The 21,226-nt window shown below is 42.6% G+C and overlaps 1 protein-coding gene across 4 annotated transcripts in view; it reads right to left on the minus strand.

Moving 5' to 3' along the window:
* The window catches only part of LIN28B (lin-28 homolog B), a 93,383-nt gene that overhangs the window by 71,298 nt on the left and 859 nt on the right, over positions 1-21,226 (minus strand). The window contains exons 1-3 of one of the 4 annotated variants that reach the window (XM_081904677.1): positions 20,992-21,068; positions 12,501-12,549; positions 1,182-1,384 (exon numbers count right to left, since the gene is read on the minus strand). In XM_081904677.1, the coding sequence (XP_081760803.1) occupies positions 1,182-1,384; positions 12,501-12,534 (237 nt within the window). In that variant the 5' untranslated portion in view covers positions 12,535-12,549; positions 20,992-21,068. Of the gene's footprint in view, positions 1-1,181; positions 1,385-1,783; positions 2,217-12,500; positions 12,550-20,991; positions 21,069-21,226 lie in introns of those variants that run through there. The other 3 variants (XM_081904676.1, XM_081904678.1, XM_081904679.1) reach the window with 3 other exon arrangements.

Consider the following 21,226-nt stretch of genomic DNA (forward strand, 5'->3'; position numbering starts at 1 on the left):
AACTCAAACATTATCCATGTTCTGAAAACAAACTATAAGCAGTAGTAAGCACATATGGGGCTAATGACTTCCATTTAAATCAATTTGAAGTTTAGCAAAATATATTTAGGCTTAAGGGTATTTCATTCTATGAGTAACCCAATAATTTACCCTTTTGAGATTACTGCAATAAAAAGAACACTACAATTCAGGTTTGAACTACTGCTTTTCTGGGTTCAGAAAATCAAGGGGTAAAGAAGACAGTTCTAAGAACACACACATGCCACAAGTTTTTTGTTTTGTTACATTCCCACTATTATTGTAATGATTTTATAGTAAATATCAACATTAGCTTGGTCTTGCTTTTATATACACATATATGAGGACAATAGCCACCTCTTGTACTTTGGCTTTTGAGCCCTCTGCCCTTAAGGAGACAAGGGCCTTATACATGTCAGGAAAACGTTTTCCAGTCAGAAGACCTTCACACACACAAAAACACAAAACACCAGTGATCATTTGATGTATCATAGTCCACTATACGAACTCTTTCAATATCCACACTACACTGCAGCAAAACAAATACAAGTTGTGCACTACTGTTTGATCTGAACATAAGCATCATAAAAACAAACTAAAACACTATCTAGCTTTTTAAGAGAAAGAAAGAGCCCACAACACTTAAAAGGATCTTAATTTTCAGGGGGGGGGGAAGTTATCAGCACCATCCTGTGCATGTTTACTGAAACATTAAGTCCCACTGTTAACTCTGATAAGTATGCACAGAGCTGCAGCCTGGGAGTTATTTGGTGACTTGCTTTTTTTCCTACTATCATTTTAGCAGAGAAGAATCTCTTCCATCACGAAAAACAACTAAAACGCAATCCACCCACAAACAAAGCAAGAGAACGCTAAACAAAAGCAAGACTTTGTACTAAAAAAAAAGAGAAACCTGTTGAGATTGTAGACTTTTCTTTCTGAAGGACCAACAAGCCATGGATACTGATCTCATTTGTGGGGGAGGGCGGTTGGATGGCAAACAGAAACTGCTCTCTGAAGCTGGGTTTAAACAGAGCTCACAAACATCTACGGAAGCATTTAGAGAAGGGGTTTTTAGACCACATAAAACGAAGGCATGGGTTAGAGGGAAATGGGTGGGGTGGGGGGGGTGAGATTCGACTAAAACAACAAAACGGGCTTACTTGGTGTACAAAGACATCAACCGGAGTCTCCAAGGGGCTTCCCTCGCGGTTGAGCATGGAAATAAATCCGAACCCCATTCGCACATTAAACCACTTGCAATGGCCTGTTCCGTGCAAAACCTGGGATTCTTCTTCCTCCTCCTCCTCCTCTTCTTCTTGTTCCGGCAATTTCCCGGGCTCATCTCCACCTTTACGCGCCCCCGCTGATTTGAAGAGGAGATTGCGGGAGAACAAGGACGCACGTACAAACACACACACAAAAAGGGAAAGAATTAAATTCTAGTAACATCTCCTTGGTGCTTGTACAAGAACGATTGCTACAGATGACACACAAAAACACATGCACGCACGAACAAACATTACGAAACCAACCTTTGTTTTTCCCTTACCCGCAAAAACATTAAGTACACCAAAGTCACAGAGGAAGTAGTAAAAAAATAAATTTAAACACACACACACACACACACACACACACATCAATAACCTCCAAAGCTTCAGGGCACTGTCGAAGGAAAGGCAGCATCTGCTGTGACTCACTCCGCTTCTATTTCTCACACTCCCCCCACACGCAGCAGCCCAGCCCACGTTTGCTCTGTACATACGTGCGATCCTGCCCTTTAACTCCATCTTTCAGCCACATAAACCACCCCAGAAAGCGATACTTTACTTGGGTACTGCTGGTTGAGCACCGATCCCATCCCTCCCCAGAGGAATTCGCAGGCGAATGAGCCCTGCCTGGCCAGGCGAGGTGGGAGGAGGAGGAGGGGAGGGGAAGGGAGGGGAGGGGGCCGAGCCGAGAGAGAGAGAGAGGAGGCGATTGCGCAAGCACTTGGAGCGGCCCATCCAGCAGCGAGCGGCGTGTTTCTCCTTCTTCGCCAAGCGCGCTCCGCGCCTTTCCCTAGCCTTCCTCCGCCGAATCCCCCCTCCCACTCCGGAATGACTTTAATCTGGACTCAAGGAGGGGGGCAGGTGTACAAAAGTTTCCTCGTTGCCCCCCCTTTCTTTCCCCCCTCCTGGCCACTGCTTGCTCAATCGCACAGGAACAATTCGAACAGAAGCCCCCTCGGAAAGCTTTTCAAGTTGGGTGAATCGAAGGGGGCGGGGCAGAGCACTGGGGAAAGCTCGCCCACAATAGGTTCTCCCACCCACAACCACAGAAGTGCCCCCCGTCCACGTCCTTGATTTTATTAAAAAAAACAACCAGCGATCATTTTTTTTATTTTTATTTTTCAGTAGTACATTCCTTCTCTTGTATGTATATTTAAGATAACGGTGGAAAGTAAAACCTAGCACTACAAAAAGCCTAGGCAAAACAAGAGCTGGGCTGGCCGGGGATTGGGGGGGGGAATAACCTTCGGCCATGTTGCCCCACCGGCCCTCTGCGTCCCCTGGCCGGCTCGCGGGAGTCTTTTGACTCAGCTTAACATCTTGATTTCGAGCGCTCGCTCGCCCGCTCAGCTCTCCTGCGCTTTGCCCTCTCGTGATCCCCCGCCCCCGGCCGCGCTCTCGCTCCGTTTCTGGGCCCCTGCGCGCACGTGACTCCGTCAATTACATGCCTGCTTGCTACTAATTTCACCTCGGCTGCTCGGAGGGGGTTCGGCGAGGAGGAGGAGGAGGAGCAGCAGCCAATCGGCACCTCGAGCGGGCTTGACACACCGCAATAATTTATGAATGAACGGCGGAATTTCAAAACACCCTCGCCTGGCCGCGGCTGGGCACGTTTCGCTACGTAGATCCGGGCGCCGGTTGGAGGAGCGGGGCGTGTCTCTTCGAGAGAGATTATCGAGCACTAAAGCTCCGGCGCTGCCTATATAGCGGCGGATCTTTCGCTGCCCACGTGCAAATGCCAATAATGGCCCTCGGCTTGGGGCACTTGCGCGGCGGGCGCGCGCCTCGTTGGCCGGCAAGCGCGCCTGAAGATCGCATATTTGAAGGCTGATCCGCAAAGTAGTCGATAGAATTACCTAGCCTGAAACGGGGGAAAGGGGCAATCCTAAACGCGCTATTTGTTTCATCCATTTACAGCGCAATCCTAGCCATCATCTCTGCTCGGATGTAAGTCCTACTCAATTCACTGGGGCTTACTCCCAGGTAAGTGGGTTGAGGACTGCAGCCTTAGGCGTAAGGATGCAAGCTATATCCCGTTGAAAGGGACTCGGTGGATTATGGGATGTATGAGGCCGCGATTTAATCCTATGCACATTTACCTGACGAATGCTAATAAAATAGAAACCTCACTGAACACAGTGGGAGTTATTTTAGCAGGGCCATGCGTAATAATTTCATTTATTTATTTCCAAGCATAGGATCGGTATCTTAATAGGTTGACAACGTAATCCTATATATGTTTTCTTAAAAGTAAGCCCCATCGAGTTTAATGGAGCGTCCCGCCCCATAAGGGTGCGCGGGAGCATTACAAATTAAAAGGTGCCTATTGGTGGGAAAGCAAAGATATTCCACCCCCCATCACTGTCGATATAGGTACACAAAAATCGCTAATGGGTTGAGGGCATATATCATACATAGAAGGGGAAAAACGTCAAACTGAAACAGCACCGGATAGAGTAGGCGGTAGGCTCTCTTTCCTTGGAGGTTTCTAAGCAGAGGTTTGATATCTGCTTTAGTTGAGATTCCTACATTGCGATGGGGGTTGGACTAGAACCCTCGGGTTCGCTTCCAATTCTGCGATCCATATCCGCCCCATTAAAATCACACATACTGCTGAAAAGACACATCCCACGTCAACTAAAAAGGGGGTAAGGAAAGCGACTGCTTTTAAGCAGCTTTGAACTGACATACAAATTATAGGCGCTAAGCGTAAATGGTATGTGAAGCATATTCCTATGGCATGTAGGCATAGTGTATAGGCATGATCCACGGTGAAAGCCGCCTCCCCCCCCCAGCTCATTACCTATTCAATTCTGAAACGCCCACCGGAAACGCAGTAGCACCTCCGTTCGCCTTTCGCGTTCCGAAGCCTTTAAGGGCGGCCATCAGGGGGCGGGGAGGCGCCCGGGGGTTGCGCTGCGCTGCGCAGGTTCCTCGGCCATCGCGTTCCGGGGGAAGGGGATGTGATTAATGACTTCCTAAATAAGAGGCCAGCTTGCAAGCCGAGCGGTGCAGGGAGCGGAGCCTCCATCAGTAATGATTGTTCTCCAGGAGGTTGGGGGGGGGAGAGACCCTAGAAAAGCGCAGACGGGGTGGGGAGAGAATTTGCCAGAAATGAGGAAGCAAAGCGCGGGGGTGGGGGAATCCCGAGGAAACCAGCGAGGGAGGAGTGAGAAAACAAAGGGAAGAGGAATAAGCTGGGCCTGCGAGCGGCGCTTGGCATTAAGGAGCCCGCCAGCCGTATGCCACTACTCGTAGCACTTTCCCTGTGCGGTCCCAAATTTATCACTTTTCCAAAATAGAAGACCGAACCACCATTAAGAGGAATTACGCGCGCTCAGTCTCCATTATTGGGCTCAATGATCACTGCAGATGGTGACAGCAGCCACGAAATTAAAAGACGCCTGCTTCTTGGGAGAAGGGCAATGACAGGCCTAGACAGCATCTTGAGAAGTAGAGACATCACCTTGCCAACAAAGGTTCGTATAGTTAAAGCTATGGTTTTCCCAGTAGTGATGTATGGAAGTGAGAGCTGGACCATAAAGAAGGCTGATCGCCGAAGAATTGATGCTTTTGAATTATGGTGCTGGAGGAGACTCTTGAGAGTCCCATGGACTGCAAGAAGATCAAACCTCTCCATACTGAAGGAAATCAACCCTGAGTGCTCACTGGAAGGACAGATTGTGAAGCTGAGGCTCCAGTACTTTGGCCACCTCATGAGAAGAGAAGACTCCCTGGAGAAGACCCTGATGTTGGGAAAGATGGAGGGCACAAGGAGAAGGGGGCGACAGAGAACGAGATGGTTGGATAGTGTTTTCGAGGCTACCAGCATGAGTTTGACCAAACTGCGGGAGGCAGTAGAGGACAGAGGTGCCTGGCGTTCTCTGGTCCATGGGGTCACGAAGAGTCGGACACGACTAAACGACTAAACAAGGCACAACAAGTCTCCATTATAATATTCATTTCACCACTTGGAACAAGCAAGTGGTAAAAATTGGTATCTTGATCGATATATTTTATTTCAGAAAATTTAATGGAAGTAGTGTTCCAGAGTTCCCCCCCTTCCGCTCCATTGCGAGTCCCCCCCCCATTTTTAAGCACATGGATCTAGAGCCTCCCCCCCCCCGCAATTTATTTCCTCGGCGTTTCTATCCGAATAAAGTGCTCTCAGGCCCCCGGTCTCACCACTCAAGCCAAGTAAGAAAACAAAAATTTTCTCGTGCTCTACCAGCCTAAAGTTTGGACGGTTGCGGCTTGACAGGTTGCAAGATAGATTTTCTCCTTCCTCTTCTGCCCACCCTCCCTCCCTCCGCCCAGTTTGCTGATCTGCCTTGAATATGCTTTTATGCGTTTGCAAGGTTGCCCGCCGTTGTTTTAGAACTGGCGACAGGCAGTCTGAACAAACACCGAAGGCCTCCGGACTGGCTAAAAGAGCCTATTTACTCTTCCCTTTCCCGTTTTTGGTTGTTTTGCGGGGCAGGGGCATTCTTTCCGCGATTTTATTTTTTGGCACCGAGGTGATCCCCTCTTAACATTCGTGCCACGAGGGCGGTTTTCTGCTTGATTGAAAGAAATGCACGCGCCGCGGGCTTCAGTGGAGCAGGCGCCCGAGATCAGGACATTCCTTCGCCGTCTTCAGCTGTAAATTTCCTCTTGGTTATTTCAAGAGTGGCGCTCGACCGGCCTCCCTCCGCCCAGCGGTGTCGGCTTCGGCTGCCGCCCCTCCCCCGGCCCCTCCTCCTCGCCCTGCGTCGCCAGAGTGGTGCCCTGCGCTGAATCCACGGAGCTTGCCCTTTCCAGGTACAGAATCAGTCTGCGCGCTTCATTGAAATCCATGGTCTCTGCACCCCGGCCTTGCGCGTGTAACTGGACAGATAGGTGCATTCTCCATTTTCAGTCAAATCTTTGTTTTATGCAAAGTGCTATATGCTTGATATGGGCGGGGCGGAGATGCGCGTTGGTGGAGGATGGTTTGTTTGAGGGGCAGAGGGGAGCAAATACTGTAGTTATTTCCTACACGCTTCTAGCAACAGCGGGATAAGACAAATGGATCTGTCTGCCTTCTCTTCCGGATGGTGTTTTGCGAAATTCGAACGACAGGCTTTCACGTCCCTCAAAGTCTGGTGTCACTGAACCTTCGTCACTGAAGACTTGCACATTTATAGCATGAGGTTTCCTAGAGACATCAAGCCCACGAACGAATGTCTCATAATAAACAAGACTGGTTTTTGCCTTTAGGAAAGTGATGAATATACTTATGTTCCAGAGTACCTTTTGACAGGTCAAACGATTTCCAGAAAGTTATGTAGCAACATTCTTGCTTTCTCAACTTCATGCAGCTCTGTTGCCTACTAAGGCAACAGCCCGGCTTCCATTGACTCAGAAGCCAATGCAACATGTGCTTCCTTTGGCTAGGGGATGGTAAGGAAAAAACGGAATTGTCGGGTAATATTTTGCAAACTCAGTTCAAAATATCCCGCAGCATATTCATTCTCTCTCTCTCTCTCTCTCTCTCTCTGTGTGTGTGTGTGTGTGTGTGAAATGACAACCTGTGCAATGAGTGGCGCTTTTAACTGCAATCCCAACCACACTTTCAGGACAGTAAGTCCCACTGAATACAGTGCAACTTACTTAAGAGTAAACATGCAGGAACTCTAGGAATTCTCTCAAAATGAAACTCCAAGACATGTTGAGAGAGAGAGAGAAGCTTGAACTGTGGACATTTAGCGTCTGATTCAGCAACGATGACTAATTTCTGAAGAGTAGCTTTCCCTTTTAACTCAGGAAATAATTACAAAGTGTGCAACAGTAAGACGTAGGAAACCATAAGGAGCAGTATCTGAAAAGCAGAGGCGGCGCTATTCGACGAAAGACGCGCTTGCCCAAATTTGGAGGCCTCCAGTCTTAGCGGAATTAAGGCTGGGGGTCAGCAGACTGGTCACTGGTGTCAGATGTTATCGGCTCATTCATTTCCTGCCACGGACCTCGGCCTTTTAAGTTCCGTGGAAGGTAGAGAGCCGGAGCCAGCTGGGAACTCTCGCAAACTTCCTAAATCGAAACGCGGTGGGGAAGGGAGAAAGCAGAGAAATCAAGCGGAGAAAGAGCGCGCAGAACCAGCAAAAATTCGGAAGAGTCTGCGTGTAGAAACCCAGGAAGTTTTTACGTTACTTCCACCAGACTGACCCGCCTGGCCTGGACAAGAGCTTTCCAAAGCGCAGGGGCGTCTCTGTCTGCAATGGATCGGGTTGGGTTGCCCAGAGGTGTCCACTGGGTTCCTTCTTTCGTTTCCAGTCTCCACCCCCGTCCTTCCTAAGCAAGGCTTCCCTGGGAATGCACGTGCTCAGATCAAAGAGAAAACTTCGACGCCCGTCTTTCGGGCCAGCATCTCGCTGCATCCTCGGCGCAGCATGAACCGGTTTGGAGGGGGGATCGAAGCAAAGCGGGGATAAGCCCTGCTGCTCGCCTGTAACTAAAGCGCCCCCCGCCACCCCCGATGCCGTCGCAGCGGTCCTGAGAGGGGAAACCGAGCATCCCGGGTTTTTATTATTATTTATTATTTTGCCCCTGGTTTCTATTAAAAGCAGACCCGGAGCGGCAGAATCTCAGGGAAAGGGCGCTTCTCTCTTGCCCGCAGGCTTCCTACAAACCGGAACTGTTCCATAGCTGACCTCTGAGACTTGCCGGCGCCCAGCAAAGCCACCCTTCCCTGGAAAAGGCTTCCTTCTCCCACCCCTCTCCTCCAGGAAACATTCCTGCAATGAAAGTGTCCATCCAGGCTAGGTTAATGGAAAGCAATCGGCACATGTTCAGAGGCACTCTTGTTTTGCACACACCGATTTTTAGTTTCCCCTATTCAATTCCTTTTGCTGCTGGCTGTTCCTCATTCACCGCTCTCCTTTAGTGACTTGAAAGCATTGAGCCGCTCTCTTTCTCTGCACCCCAGACCCCACTACTGTATATATTATCCAGGTCTACGTCGATGAATTTTCTCAACGCATAGAACCTCTGCAGCATTTTTTAAAGACATTTACCTTTGAATAAATTATTATTAATAATAATTACATTGTCCAACTATCACCATATTTAACACCTGGTAGAATCTCTCCTAAAGTAGCCTTGGGATACCAAGTTCCGTCGCCCGCTTGTTCGCCCGCTTTTGTATGCGCCTAGAATTACAGATACATTTGTCCGAGTCCATAGTTTGGACTTTCCAAGGGGGCGGGGGGAGGCTGAAGCTGTACGAGGAAACGGCTTCTCTCTCCAATGACAGTTGACAGAGGAGGGCAGTTTACATACCACAGGGAAGACTAATTTGTGCTTGTACCTTACGCTGACGCCCAAGGCAAGTTTCAAAAAGAAGAAGAAGAAAAGAGGCCACACGAAATTGGCTTCCGCCCCACCCCGCTCACACCAAACGCGCAAGCAAAAGCGCCCTCGACCTACGCACAGTTGTTTCCTGAAGTTACCAGACCCTCTCTCTCAAAATGTAGCGAAGGAAGACATAGGAACCACCCCAGTCTTCATTAGCCTTTGCTGAATTATGGCCATCATCGGCTCAATTTTTGGGTGTGTGGGAGGGCGCGTCCTTTTCTCCTCCTTTCCTGGTTTCTATTTTATTGCAACCCCCCCAAAAAACAACAACAACAAAGTCTCGACGTTTCTCAAATGATCCATTCCTGGAACCACCCGTTGCGAGAGTTGCTTCTGTGCTGTGTTACGCACGGCAAGATAGCTTTAAGGGGGCTGCCTCTTCATATTGCCAAAGACGTTCAGAAAACTAGGAACGGATCTTTCATCTGCGCAAAGTCCGCGGAAATGCACAAGAGGCGCGAAAGACACGTGCTTTCGTACGCGGCTCCGATTCCCTACGGATGAAATGTGGCTACACAGCCACCCCACGTCGAACAAAGCAAAAGCTTCAAAGCAACGAGTACCCTGAAGAATGTTGGGAGAATTCCCTTTCTCCTTATATTTTAGCTTAGCAACAAGACAACCTTCCTTATCTGGAGCGTAAGAAAAGCAAGGGGGGGGGGGAAACCAACTACCCCCTTTCCGCAATTTCTACTTTCCCTCGACTCCCACCAAAAGCACAAAACAGGTGCGTATATATTAGGGTAAATCCATTAAGCAACAAGGAACCATTCGATTCAGAAGCTGTCGGAGATGTAGGCACGTTGTCTCACAGCGAGACCCAAGAGTCCTTCTGCAGCGCCTTTAAATCTAACAAAACCTTTGGTCTATTTAGTAAAAGCTCCGCTGAAAACCTTAATCACGTTGACTTAGACGTAAGATAATAGGATCCTAAGTAAACATGCCTGAGTTTGCAGGCTGATATTCTCGAGAAATCGATGCCATACTAATAAGCACCACCACCGTTTCTAATTTAACCTCACGAGCTGTGGTTACTCCGGTAGACGTGGCACCTTTCGAAAGGTAATTTAGTCCCCAAGCCCAAAGTGAGGGGAAGAGAGACAGTTTCCGGGCTCCTATTGCCCGCCAACCCCGCGAAGTGTCATATTTCAAATACATCAGAGTTCAGGGAGCCGCGTGGCTCCAGCCAAAGACGACAACTGAGCACATGGGGATATGCATTCAGAGATCAGTAAATGAATATTCGGAAAGCTTACTAAGGACGCTTACTCCTGAGTAATTTATGTATAATCTTAGTTGCAACACTACACATACGTGTGAGAGCGGAGGAACCAACGATGTCACCTTCTCTAGAACTACCACTATCCTTGACAGTAACCATTGGTCACTCTGGCTAGGGCTGACGAGAGTTGGCGTTCAAGAGCCACTGGAAGGAAGGCAGTATGTTGGCAAGCCCCGTTTAACTCAATGGAATTTGCTTCGGATTGAACATGCCCCAGATTGCACTGTTCACATGGTAGGGAGAGCCGAGGAAGTGCGATGCTGGAAAAATGCCATGCGAGAAGGGAGTATTCGTGTTCATCCAGCGATGACAAGCAGGTGAGGGAAAGCAACAAACCGCAGCACCACAATGCATTCATCGCCTGTTCCACTGCGTTGTGCGGCGGAGCCTGTTCACACGTTCAAGCTGCATTCACGTGCATTCGTAGCTTTCACCTCCTAAGCCGAAGCGATCGATGCGGTCACCCTGTTTCAACAGGTAAGTCCGGGGCAGTGGAGACGACGGCGCTAGGGCGCTTTGACTACTCGGAGCTCCACCGGGGTGGCTCCGCGTCCGTCGGCAGCTTTTACTTTTGCCTTTTCAACGCAGGGGAGCAGCGGGGGCATCTTGCAGGAGTTCCTTTTAGAAGGCTCACCGTCGAGGCATCGAAGGTGAATTTCGCTAAGAGTAACTGGGAAGAGTGATCGGCGCTAAGAGGCGGCTGCAGAAAGTTCAGGATTCACAGGGCAAGCCAGGGCACTGGCTACTCGGAAGTAAACGCCACTCTGGAGAAGGGAGGCTTGCTCCCAGGTAAGCGCGCACAGAGTTCCACCCACCCGTCGACCAGAAAGTTAGCTGGCCGGCCGACCGGGAGATTCTTCCGTGCTTTATGGGCCAATAAATTCAGAAAACAGATGAGCGAGAATGAGTTTGACCCTGTAAACTAGTTTCGGGAAGAACGCAATAAAGGAACCACCACTTGGCCTGCGGCGACATGGAAGATAGCTAGCTTAAAAAAGGGCGGGGGGAGTCGTGTTGATGCCTTCCGGCTGGCAAGCACTAGGAACAGGGGTGGAGATGGAAAGAGGCCGAGTCAAGAGGCGGATCAGGGGAAAGGTAGGCTAGCACTGGCAGGGAGGGGTGGTCCCCCAACCCGTCCTGGTCTGTGATTAATCCGCCCAAAGCGGGGCTACTGAGCGTAGATCAGAGATTCTCTGGAAATAAGATGGTGTGGGCTCTATACAGTTAAAACCTCTAAGGTTTTGTTTTAACTTAATCTACTTGATTTTGCAAGCGCCTAATACAATCTGCAAGACAGCAGCAGAATTAACTCCAGCAGCCCCATGGCCAGCAAATGAAAAAACAAACTCTTGGAACTACAGTAATCTACACCCCCACCCAGCTTCCTTTTCCTTCACTAGTTGAAGGAAATGGAGTGGAGTTCGTGTCTATGGTTGATATCAATCTCAACAGGCTATGTTGTATCAGAATTCCTAAAGGGAGAGTATGCAGAACACTGGGGGTGGGAATACAGAATAAAATTGGGGTGGGAAGCCTGTTAGGCTGCAGTCCTACAAACATACACTTGGGTGTAAGTCCCACTGGGCATCAACTTACTTCTGCATAAGCATGTATGGGCCAAGGGGGGCAGGAAGGGGCAGCTGCCCCCCAATCAATACAAATCAATAAAAATACATAGCTGACTGAGGTTCTGCCTACCTAACAAAAGGCCTGCCCCCCTAACAAAAATCCTGGCTAGGCCCATGTAAGCATGTACAAGTCTGTGATGTTCGGATGGCACTTTTGAACCCAACAGCAGGATCTGAAAGGCTGTGCCAGAAATAGGAGTATAAGATAAAAGGTTTTCCAAAATAGGACACCCTCAGCAAGCCACTATTGACACTTTTTATGTTGTATTTTATTAGTACTAATGTTGGGCTGGCAACAAATTATTCTCGTGAAGATTACAGAATCATAGAACTGTGGAGCTGGAAGGGACCACAAAGGTCATCTAGTCCAACCCCCTGCAATGCAGAAATCTTTTTGCCCAGTGTGGGGCTTGAACCCACCACCTTGAGACTCTCATGCTCTACTGACAGAGCTATCCCAGTTTTTCAATAAGCATACACTACATTAGACTTATGTGTAAGGCTGCGAACCTCAATACACCTACAAGAGATTAACCCTATTGACCAGTGGGATTTTTAAGGATGCTGAGAAGGAGATTGTGATGGCTTCTCAAGTTTGGCTCTGCCTCTTCTTCTTCCGAGGGGGCGTGGTACTGTGCATCTTTAAATACTTCCTGGGAAGTAATTATTGGTAAAACGAAAGAAGCGTATGTTAAACTAGGCTACAGAAATTACTGGCTATTATGATTAACTTTTATTTGGATTCAGCTGGCACCTAATTTAGGTAACTGGCTGCCAAGCCTTGGAAAATTCAGGGTACATTTTAATGATGCATTTCCTCAGGGAAACTAGGCTCAATCAGTTTAGGAAAGATGTTCTCAGTTCCAGTCACCCATGGGCAAACTAGCACAGTCACAAAATGGGGTGGCGAGAGGAATAAAGAGGACTAACCTGGACTTGAAGAGGCTTCCCAGAATGATTTCATAGTCTTCTGAGGCACCTGGAAATCAGAGAGCTGCAGTCACTACTATGTTAATTCTACCAGAGCACTGTATTTAATTATCTGTTCTCCAGTTTAATGGCTCATTAGAAGGCCATAAAATGTCTGTTCTTGACTCTATGAAGTGACCTGTAAACTTTTAACAGGTTGCGATTTACCTAGCTCATCACAACCACAATGGGATAACCAGGTGGTGTTCTAATCAGTCTAATGTACTGAGGGGAGAAAGACACCCACATTTTTATGAAAAGTGTTCTTTAACTGATCTCATCCACAAGCAAGATACCTAATGGTAACTGGATAACACAATGCGTTGTTCAATTAATAATGGCAGAAGCAGCTCAAAGTCTATGGCTTGCTGGATGTTTCATTCAGGCAGCACATGTTATATGCAATATAAAATTAATGTCATTGTTTAGCCACAGTCATGATGAACATATATAAAATAATGCAGACAAATGTAAATAAACCGTAGTAGTAACAAACTTAAAAGCATGTCACATTTCTCTGTTACAAATGAAAATCCTATCAGCCATTTTCCTTCAGAGCTTGTTCCTACAGACGTTCAGCAAAAACTTTGCTTCGATAAACGGAAGGTGTCACATATTGTTTTTAAACTGTTTAGTGCTTGCATGTTGGGTGTCTAAAAAGGGTGAATTTATTACCTGGGTTATGCATGAAGATTAGGTTACATTCCAACAATCCATTTCTGAGTTTTCTGGACTGTCCAGAAGCTAGCTATGTAATGACTACTCCAATAACTGTGTCTCCCTTACAACTGATAGTTTAACACATGCCAAAAGCACTTCACCACTTCCTTTTGTTTTATTACAGCTTTCTTATCAGCACCTCCCCACCCCACTCCCGGCAAAATTCCAGAGTCACTCCACATTTGAAAGATAAGTCATGCAAAATACTGCAAGCTACAAGAATTCATGTAGTAATTAAGATTTAATTTTGTATAAGCTTGTTGAATTATTAAGGTTGAACATTTTCTAGTCCATCAAGGCTTATGAAGTCAATTAAGAATACATTTTTTCCATTATAGCTATCTGCTTTCTAATTTTTAATTATTTTATATTGTTTTCACTGTATGTTCTAATGCATAATTGTTATAAACCGCTCTGATGTTTTTATGAATAGCAACATATATAGTTATTGAAATATATACATTTATAATTAAATTACACTGTAATACTATATTGAGATAAAGTACCGCACCATATAAATGATTCTTTGTACAACTACAACACTGGAACACCTTTAAAATTCACATGATACAAATAAAATACCTTTTGTTTCTTTAACAGATGACAGCCATCTTGGACTGGAGCATATTTCAGTGATATAATAGTTACTCATGAGTAGAGAGCATTTTCCTGCCCCCTCTTACTGTTACAAGATTGACACTGTACAGCACATTTCTTCAGTGCCTTGTGATTTTCTTTAAGCCACCCTTTTTATTATTCTTAGAACCAAAAGGATTGATTCTTCTTCACTATATAACATTTACAAGGCAAACATACAGTACTTGGGTTTTACCTTGACGAATTCAATGCAAGTTCCCATTTCTCATGTAAAATAGCTCGGTTTCATGTAGCAGGTAGGAAGTCCATTTTTCCATAATTAAAAGGGAATCAAAACATCAAGAAACAGAAAATTTGCTAAATAATAATGGATACTTACAGAATTTTGGGGCTGCTGGGTTTCTTTTAATTGGGAGCTAACCCTCCCAGTGTAATTTACCTGAGGGAAAATACAATTCCTGAGGTAATGATTTTACCAAGTTTCACCCAAAGCTTCTAGTCCAGGCAAATTCCATCTGCCCTCTTGCACCTGCATTATCCTTTGCATCCAGCGGTATGCTTTGGTATTGCATGATATTATGTAGATCAATAGGCTAGCATAATCCCCAGCACTAGCACAGGAGTTTCAGAGAGCAAGTCAATAAGGTGGGGGTGGTACAAAAGAGATGTGTGTTGGCAAATGCAGATTCCTTGGTCTCAGCAAGTGCTGCACCACAATGGGATGGATCTGCTGCAATTTCATATTGTTTCTCCAACTGTTTAGTGAGAATTAGTTTCTCACAGAAACTAATAACCTAGAAAGGATAATGAACAAAGATCTTCCTTGTATTATTGGGCAATGCAGAACTAGGCAACCTATTCAGACAAGCACATCAACAGCTTTCCTGAAAAATCCAAGCTACCAGTATATTCTGTCAAGTAGTATAGTAATAAGTATGTTTGGGGACACTGTCAAATTCAAGATTATAAATTTTGCTTAAGACAACCCAGAGCTTTTGCAGCAAAATATTTCCCTGACACTTGGACAAGAGATGGTAAAGTGTTACATCAAATCGTGTCATATGTTTACATGCTTTGCCATTTCAATTATACATATTTGAAACTTCATTTTTATGTCATTTTAATCTGATATTTTTGAAACTTGTCTATTAAGCACCTGTATTAGGCACTCTTCCTCTGCCACCAAAGGCAATTGAAAAATAGAAGGTTATGGTTTTTAAGAGATGCTCTGCCCTGAAATTTAATTCAACATGAGACAACATGAACAATGTAATATTATATATGCGTTCTGAAAAGCTAATATTCTTTAATTTTCCTAAAAATATGTGCTAAAGAAAAAGTTTAATTGTTCACATTTTAAAAATTGAGATGGGTAAGAATCAAATGAGACAAATAAAACAGTTATGAAAAGTGAGGAAAGAATGTGCATTTATTTAAATACATCATAATGCACACACCCTGGTCCATGTTTCAGACCTTGTTTTGGTTAGTTATGGTCATGTTATATTGTATTTGTCTTGCAGCTCATTTCCCCCCAGTTCTACTCCTAGATGGAAATTCTTCAGTTAAGCTATCTAAAATGTACATAAACACTTATTATTTCTATTATTTCTATTAATGTAATTCTTCCTTTAAAGACTAAAATGAATGCTGGAAGGTTTCCTTTTAAAAATACATTTCATTGAAAATGAATTTTAGTGCTTGAATAAATTCTGCTAAGAGGAATTTGAACTACATGAAAATATTTGTTTAAGTCTTTAGATTAAAACTGAAAATAAACTTCAGTTGTAAAATGTTTAGAATAACATGCAGTAAAGCCACCCCAAACCGGAAACTATTTGTTACATTTGTTTTCTAAAGCATTTTTTTTAAAGAAAAGAAAAAGAAAACTGTCTTCTAATGAACGATAGTAATAGAAGCAACATTACAGGTTATAGGACCTGGTTTGCAGTACAATCCTATATATGTTGACTCAAACATATGCCCCACTAAATTAAATGAAAGTTACTCATAGGGAAGTATGTACTTTATAGAACTGAAGCCTTAATGACCCACGTAACTAAGCAAATATGCATTTTACCAACTGCATTTTAAAACAGCTTTCCACAAATCAGATAACTAAAAAAGAAGTTATGGGATTATTTTACCCTTTAATTATATTACGGTCCTATGAAAAGAAATTAAAGCCTATTCAAAACTGACAAAATAGGTGAAAAATATATTAATTTTTTGCTTATTTTTTCACTAAACATTGAGAAATCATTGTAGGCCAGTTTATGATTAAGGCAAACATGTGGTTTCAACAACAGAGATAGTTATGCTAATGCTTAAATTTTCCTTTTTCAATTATAATAGAATTTAAACATACTTCATTTAAACTGGATTGTACTGTAATCTTTGTTCAGATCAGAATCCATGGAATTTACTTTACCAAATTTAATCAGGGTAAGATTTCAGGTTTTATCTTTTTTGTGTTAAATCTTGAGTTTGATTTTTTTGTCACCTCTGTTTCTTGTTAAGGTATTAAAATTATTCAGATAGATTAAGCCTAGTGAAACTACAGTTTGAAATTAGCATAGTTAAGAGAACCAATCCATTTATAAAGTTCATTAATTTCAATATATATGCAGTCAAATACAATCTGTTTTATTGATATTGAGAGATCCATATCTCAGGAATATATGCACTAGCATCAATGGGACTATTTATACCACCAGAGCCGAAAGGGTGACTTAATTTATTTATCAAATCAACATTAGTTAGCATTACATAGTTTAGTCCATTTATAGCGCTCCATTCCAATTTACTTAATGAGAGGCTAAAACTGGATTCAGTTATATTAGTGTAGCTGCATGGTCACAAACACAGATTGCTATTTTAAAGTAGAACTCAATGAGCAACAACTTACCCCTCTCTTTATCTTTTTTCCAATGTCTATTCAAAACATACACCTAAATTTCTTGGTTACCTTAATGAAAAGAAATCAAGGGCCTTCCACTTTTTAATGATTTTCTAAACAGCCTTTAAATTAACATTTAACAATTAGTCAATCAAATACATAACTGCATTAAGTTTCCACCTGATTTTACAAGAACTGAACCAATTTTAATTAAGCCCATAGCATAGTCTCAAGAGAAGACACATTTAAGAAGAGTTGCTTCTGGTATTTTAATATTAGTAAATGGTTGTATTTATATTGACTTGGTATGCATGTGCAGTAAACCCAAACATATGAAGAATAATATTGATTTCTTGTCTAATCAGCTAGACATGATAATTAAAAGACCTGGCTTATCTTGTAATTACAGTATATTCAAATATTATTACCCATGATTAGAAAATGAGCCTATTATTATCTTGATAACTGTATATTTTTGTACTCTTGTGAACCTTTGTCTATGTGGCCTGCCACAAATATTGTTAACACATTTATTTCAGAAGTTAAACATTAAGCTAATTTTTTAAAAAAGTTATCCTAGCACTTGATGACTGTTCCAGGTATTAACAAGCGAACAAACTCAACAAAAACATGCTGATTTTTATGTATATTCATTAACCATGTGGCAACATTTTAACAAGGTTAGGTAATATTGTATAAATGCAGAATTAAGATGTCTCCATTAAATTTACACATTTTCAGTTGTCATGAACAAAAATGAAGCCACTGAAAAGAAAAATTAGTAACTTACATTCACATAGTTTAAGTTTAATGCAGATCTTGCAAACAACTGAAGTTCATATTTAAAAATTCTTTTTAATGCAAACTATTATAAATAAAAACACATCCTGCCCCCCCCCCAGTTTAGTGATAGGTGGTTGGTGTGTTTTACAAAACACATACTCCCATTATTCTGTGCAGATTTTAAATTTGTTTAATGATACTGTATTTATAATCTGACAATTAAAGGTGAGCGATGAGAGACTAAGTTTAGAAAGTAATTCAAGTCATAGTGGATGGCATTATTCAGTAATAATGGGAATCTTTTATTTGACTGAAGGAAAACAGCAAATTTGAGAGGTGTACCAGTGTTTTAGCAGGCTCACAAAGTCTGTGGTACTCAAAGACTAACAGATTGATTGAGGCCCAAGCTTTTGTGGACAAGGACCTATTTTAATCCTGAAGCTACCAATTAGGGGTAAAACATAACAATGTTAAATTCATTCAACAAAACATTTTTTTTTAGTACTAGTGTACTAAAAGTTTAAGATCTTAGTTCAGCTTGTTTAAATTGTGACAAGACATGTGCTGTAATGATGAAATCAGCAAAGACATGGTTGTATTAACATTTAGAGATTGTATCTACTTAGAGGTAATTTACCATTAAAATAGCAATACTAAAGCTCACACGCTGCTATGTAAGATATGAACAAGTTCATTACACTTAGCCTTGAGTTGTAAATGCCTATTACTTCAAACCTGTAAAACAACCTGCATTTCTCATTTAAGGGTGACATGATACATTTCTTTTCTGTATAGTTAGGTTTTTGTTCTAGCATGAGGCAAAGTTAAATCTGATTGCTTGAAAATGAGCTGTGTGACCTTTGTCTTGGTTTGTCACCTTTGGCCTTTAATTTGAGGACCCTGAATATCAATTCATTCTATTTTTAGAAACATGATTTGAAGCAGTCATGTGTTAAATATTAATATTTTAAAATGGAAAGAGAACACAAACTGTAGTGAACTGCATGGAGTGTTTTTCATGGAAAAAAATGAAATACCCCATTTATTCTGCTTGTTTCTCTAAGAGCTTCTCCACCAAAATACATTATGCTCTGCTTCACAATATTTAAGCTAATAATAATAATACACATAATTCTGCTGAAACTTTTACGTAGACCTCACCCAACGGGTTTGTTAAGGATCAGAGCCGCAATGTAAGCTTTCATGATAGACTAAGTTTTGAGAGTTTGAAAGGCTATCTACCCTCCCTAAAATCTATTGCCACCATAGGGCTTTAGTTTGCTAGATTAAAACAATTCTAAGGTGGCCGTTCTTATGATAAGTTATTATCAATACAGAAGGGTCACAGTATTCAACACCCAAGTATAAAGCACAATACACCAGGCAGACATACCTGCTTTTTGCAAAACTAGCCTTATACAGTTTGTTAAATATATAATAAGGGAATAAAACGAAAGATACAGTGACTTACTCTAATAATGCTATCATTTCAGAACTTGAGGATGTTTGCAATTGGATTTCATAATGATCAAGATGGCTGTCTTGCTTCAGCACTCCGGTCAGCGACATCATACAGCGTCGTGTCACAGGAAGGGCTATTGTGTAAATGCATATCCTCCAATATTTTTGCAAACCATAACTAGATTTATAAATTTGGTGAAGTAACATAGAAGTCCAGCAATAAATATATTGGGGAAACTGTAATGATGTTTCTGCTTAATTCATTGGGAGCAATTGCGTACTAGGACAGCTCTAAAATATTTAAAATGGCTCCATAAACTGCCATCTAGTAACAAATACTGTTTACAGTGAGATCCTCTGGTATGTAGCAAAGCAATCAGGCAAAATGATGACTTTGCCACATTTTCCTAAACCATACAATTTAAAACTAAACCAAAGAATTATGTGCAATGCTTAGCTCTTTATGCCTCATTTTCCCACTCAAGAGATGTGCTCTGAGGATACTGTTTACATGGGAGCACTTCATTCTGTCAGTAGCAATAGTGAAGGATTTTAATCCCGGCACAAGCCTTTTTTATTTTAATACATCACATTTTTATTCTAGCCTTTTAGATAATTAAAAAAATATATCCTTTTTTAATATGCACTTCTCAAGCATGTTAAGACGCTCATTTCTGCAGATTTGGTTTTCACACCTTGTAGTATGGCTGCAAGGGTGTAACATTAAGCAGCAAAATATAAAATGCCTTTCTATTAAGACAGTTCTTTCATAGTAAATGACGAGAGCCAAAAATATAAGATCACAACAGTGTTTTTAATGTACATTTTTGGTCAATATGGCTACTCTTGTAGAGACAATGTATTTAACTAACATTGGCTCCAGATTCAATACAACTAAAAATGAGTCATTTCCCAAATAGTGTCAGGTGTCCCTGCTTCATTAAATAATAATAGAATGGCCCAACCACCTGATTTCTATGTACTGTAGTGCTAACTACTTGACATTTTATCAGTAGCTTATTCTTAGTAGCCAATGGCTTTGCTTGGTTGAAATTAATTTGTTTGATTGACATTTCTGAAATTAAGCAGAACTGTTCCTGAAGACTATTTAGACAACGCAAATTTAAGGTGCCCCTAATTTTGATAATAGCCCTATTAGGCTTCTTTTTAATGGTCAATATAGCTCTTCTGAAAGGGGAAGATATTTTGATAAAAGGATATGTATATTAGGCTGTATCTAGTTTTCAAAAGAAAAGAGTAAAGCATATGTAAAACTCTACTATACACCAGCAATCATTCAGCTTATATTTTCTTATAATCTAGATAAATATATATTATTGCTGCTGCAAGTATCTTGAAACATATTAGCTAAAATACCCTAAGACGGCAGTTCAAATTCAGTTTTGACTTGATTTTGTTGTTTTTCAGGTTTACCAGAACTTACCTTTACATGACTTTAATAGCCAGGGAACTTTTAATTAGAGTCTCTCAGGAGCCTGAACCACTGAGACAGAAGACAGCCTACTTAAATACTTTAAATGTATTGTGGGATATATTAAGTTACCTTTTGTTTCCAAATGGGAAAGCAAATCTTTTCCTGACTAGAGGAATACAGAAATCCAGCGCACCCTACCCCTAGTACAAAGCACTCCCGTTTATGCCCACCAGACCAATTTAACTAGATTTCTTTTTACAGTATGAGAAAAGCAGGCAACAGAGCTTATATAATTTTAGGTTCTTTATTTTCCCTTTCATTACATGCCATCAATACATCCAGTTTCACAAGGAGTTTAGAATCATTGCTACATAGTACTGCAACAACTTAACAGAAGAAGAAGAAGAAAAAATAGCAACACTGGGAGCGATGGGGGCAGGCGGGGGGGGGGGAGGAAGGAAGGAATTAAGGGGGGGGAGCAACAAAGAAACAACGTAAGACCAAGGATTTCATTTTCTACTGCATGAAACAGTTCAAAATGGCGGCCTATTACTTACATTTTACAATCCTAGTGAGGACCCCGATTTACACAAATGATCAAGCATCGACCTGCCTTTCACCCTCACTTCCCCTATAAAAGCCACAAAGGCTAGGCTAGTTACGAAGGTGCATTTGTTTTGCTCTTTTTTTTAAAAAAAGAACCAAAACCAACAAGACTCTTTGGCCACAAAGTCGATGCAAAGGCTAGTCCCATCCTCTCTGCTCTTGCAGTCAGTTTTTAAAAGGCTCACG

The sequence above is a fragment of the Podarcis melisellensis genome, assembly GCF_964234715.1.
Source record: "Podarcis melisellensis genome assembly, chromosome: 3".
NCBI classification, from domain to species: Eukaryota; Metazoa; Chordata; class Lepidosauria; order Squamata; family Lacertidae; genus Podarcis; species Podarcis melisellensis.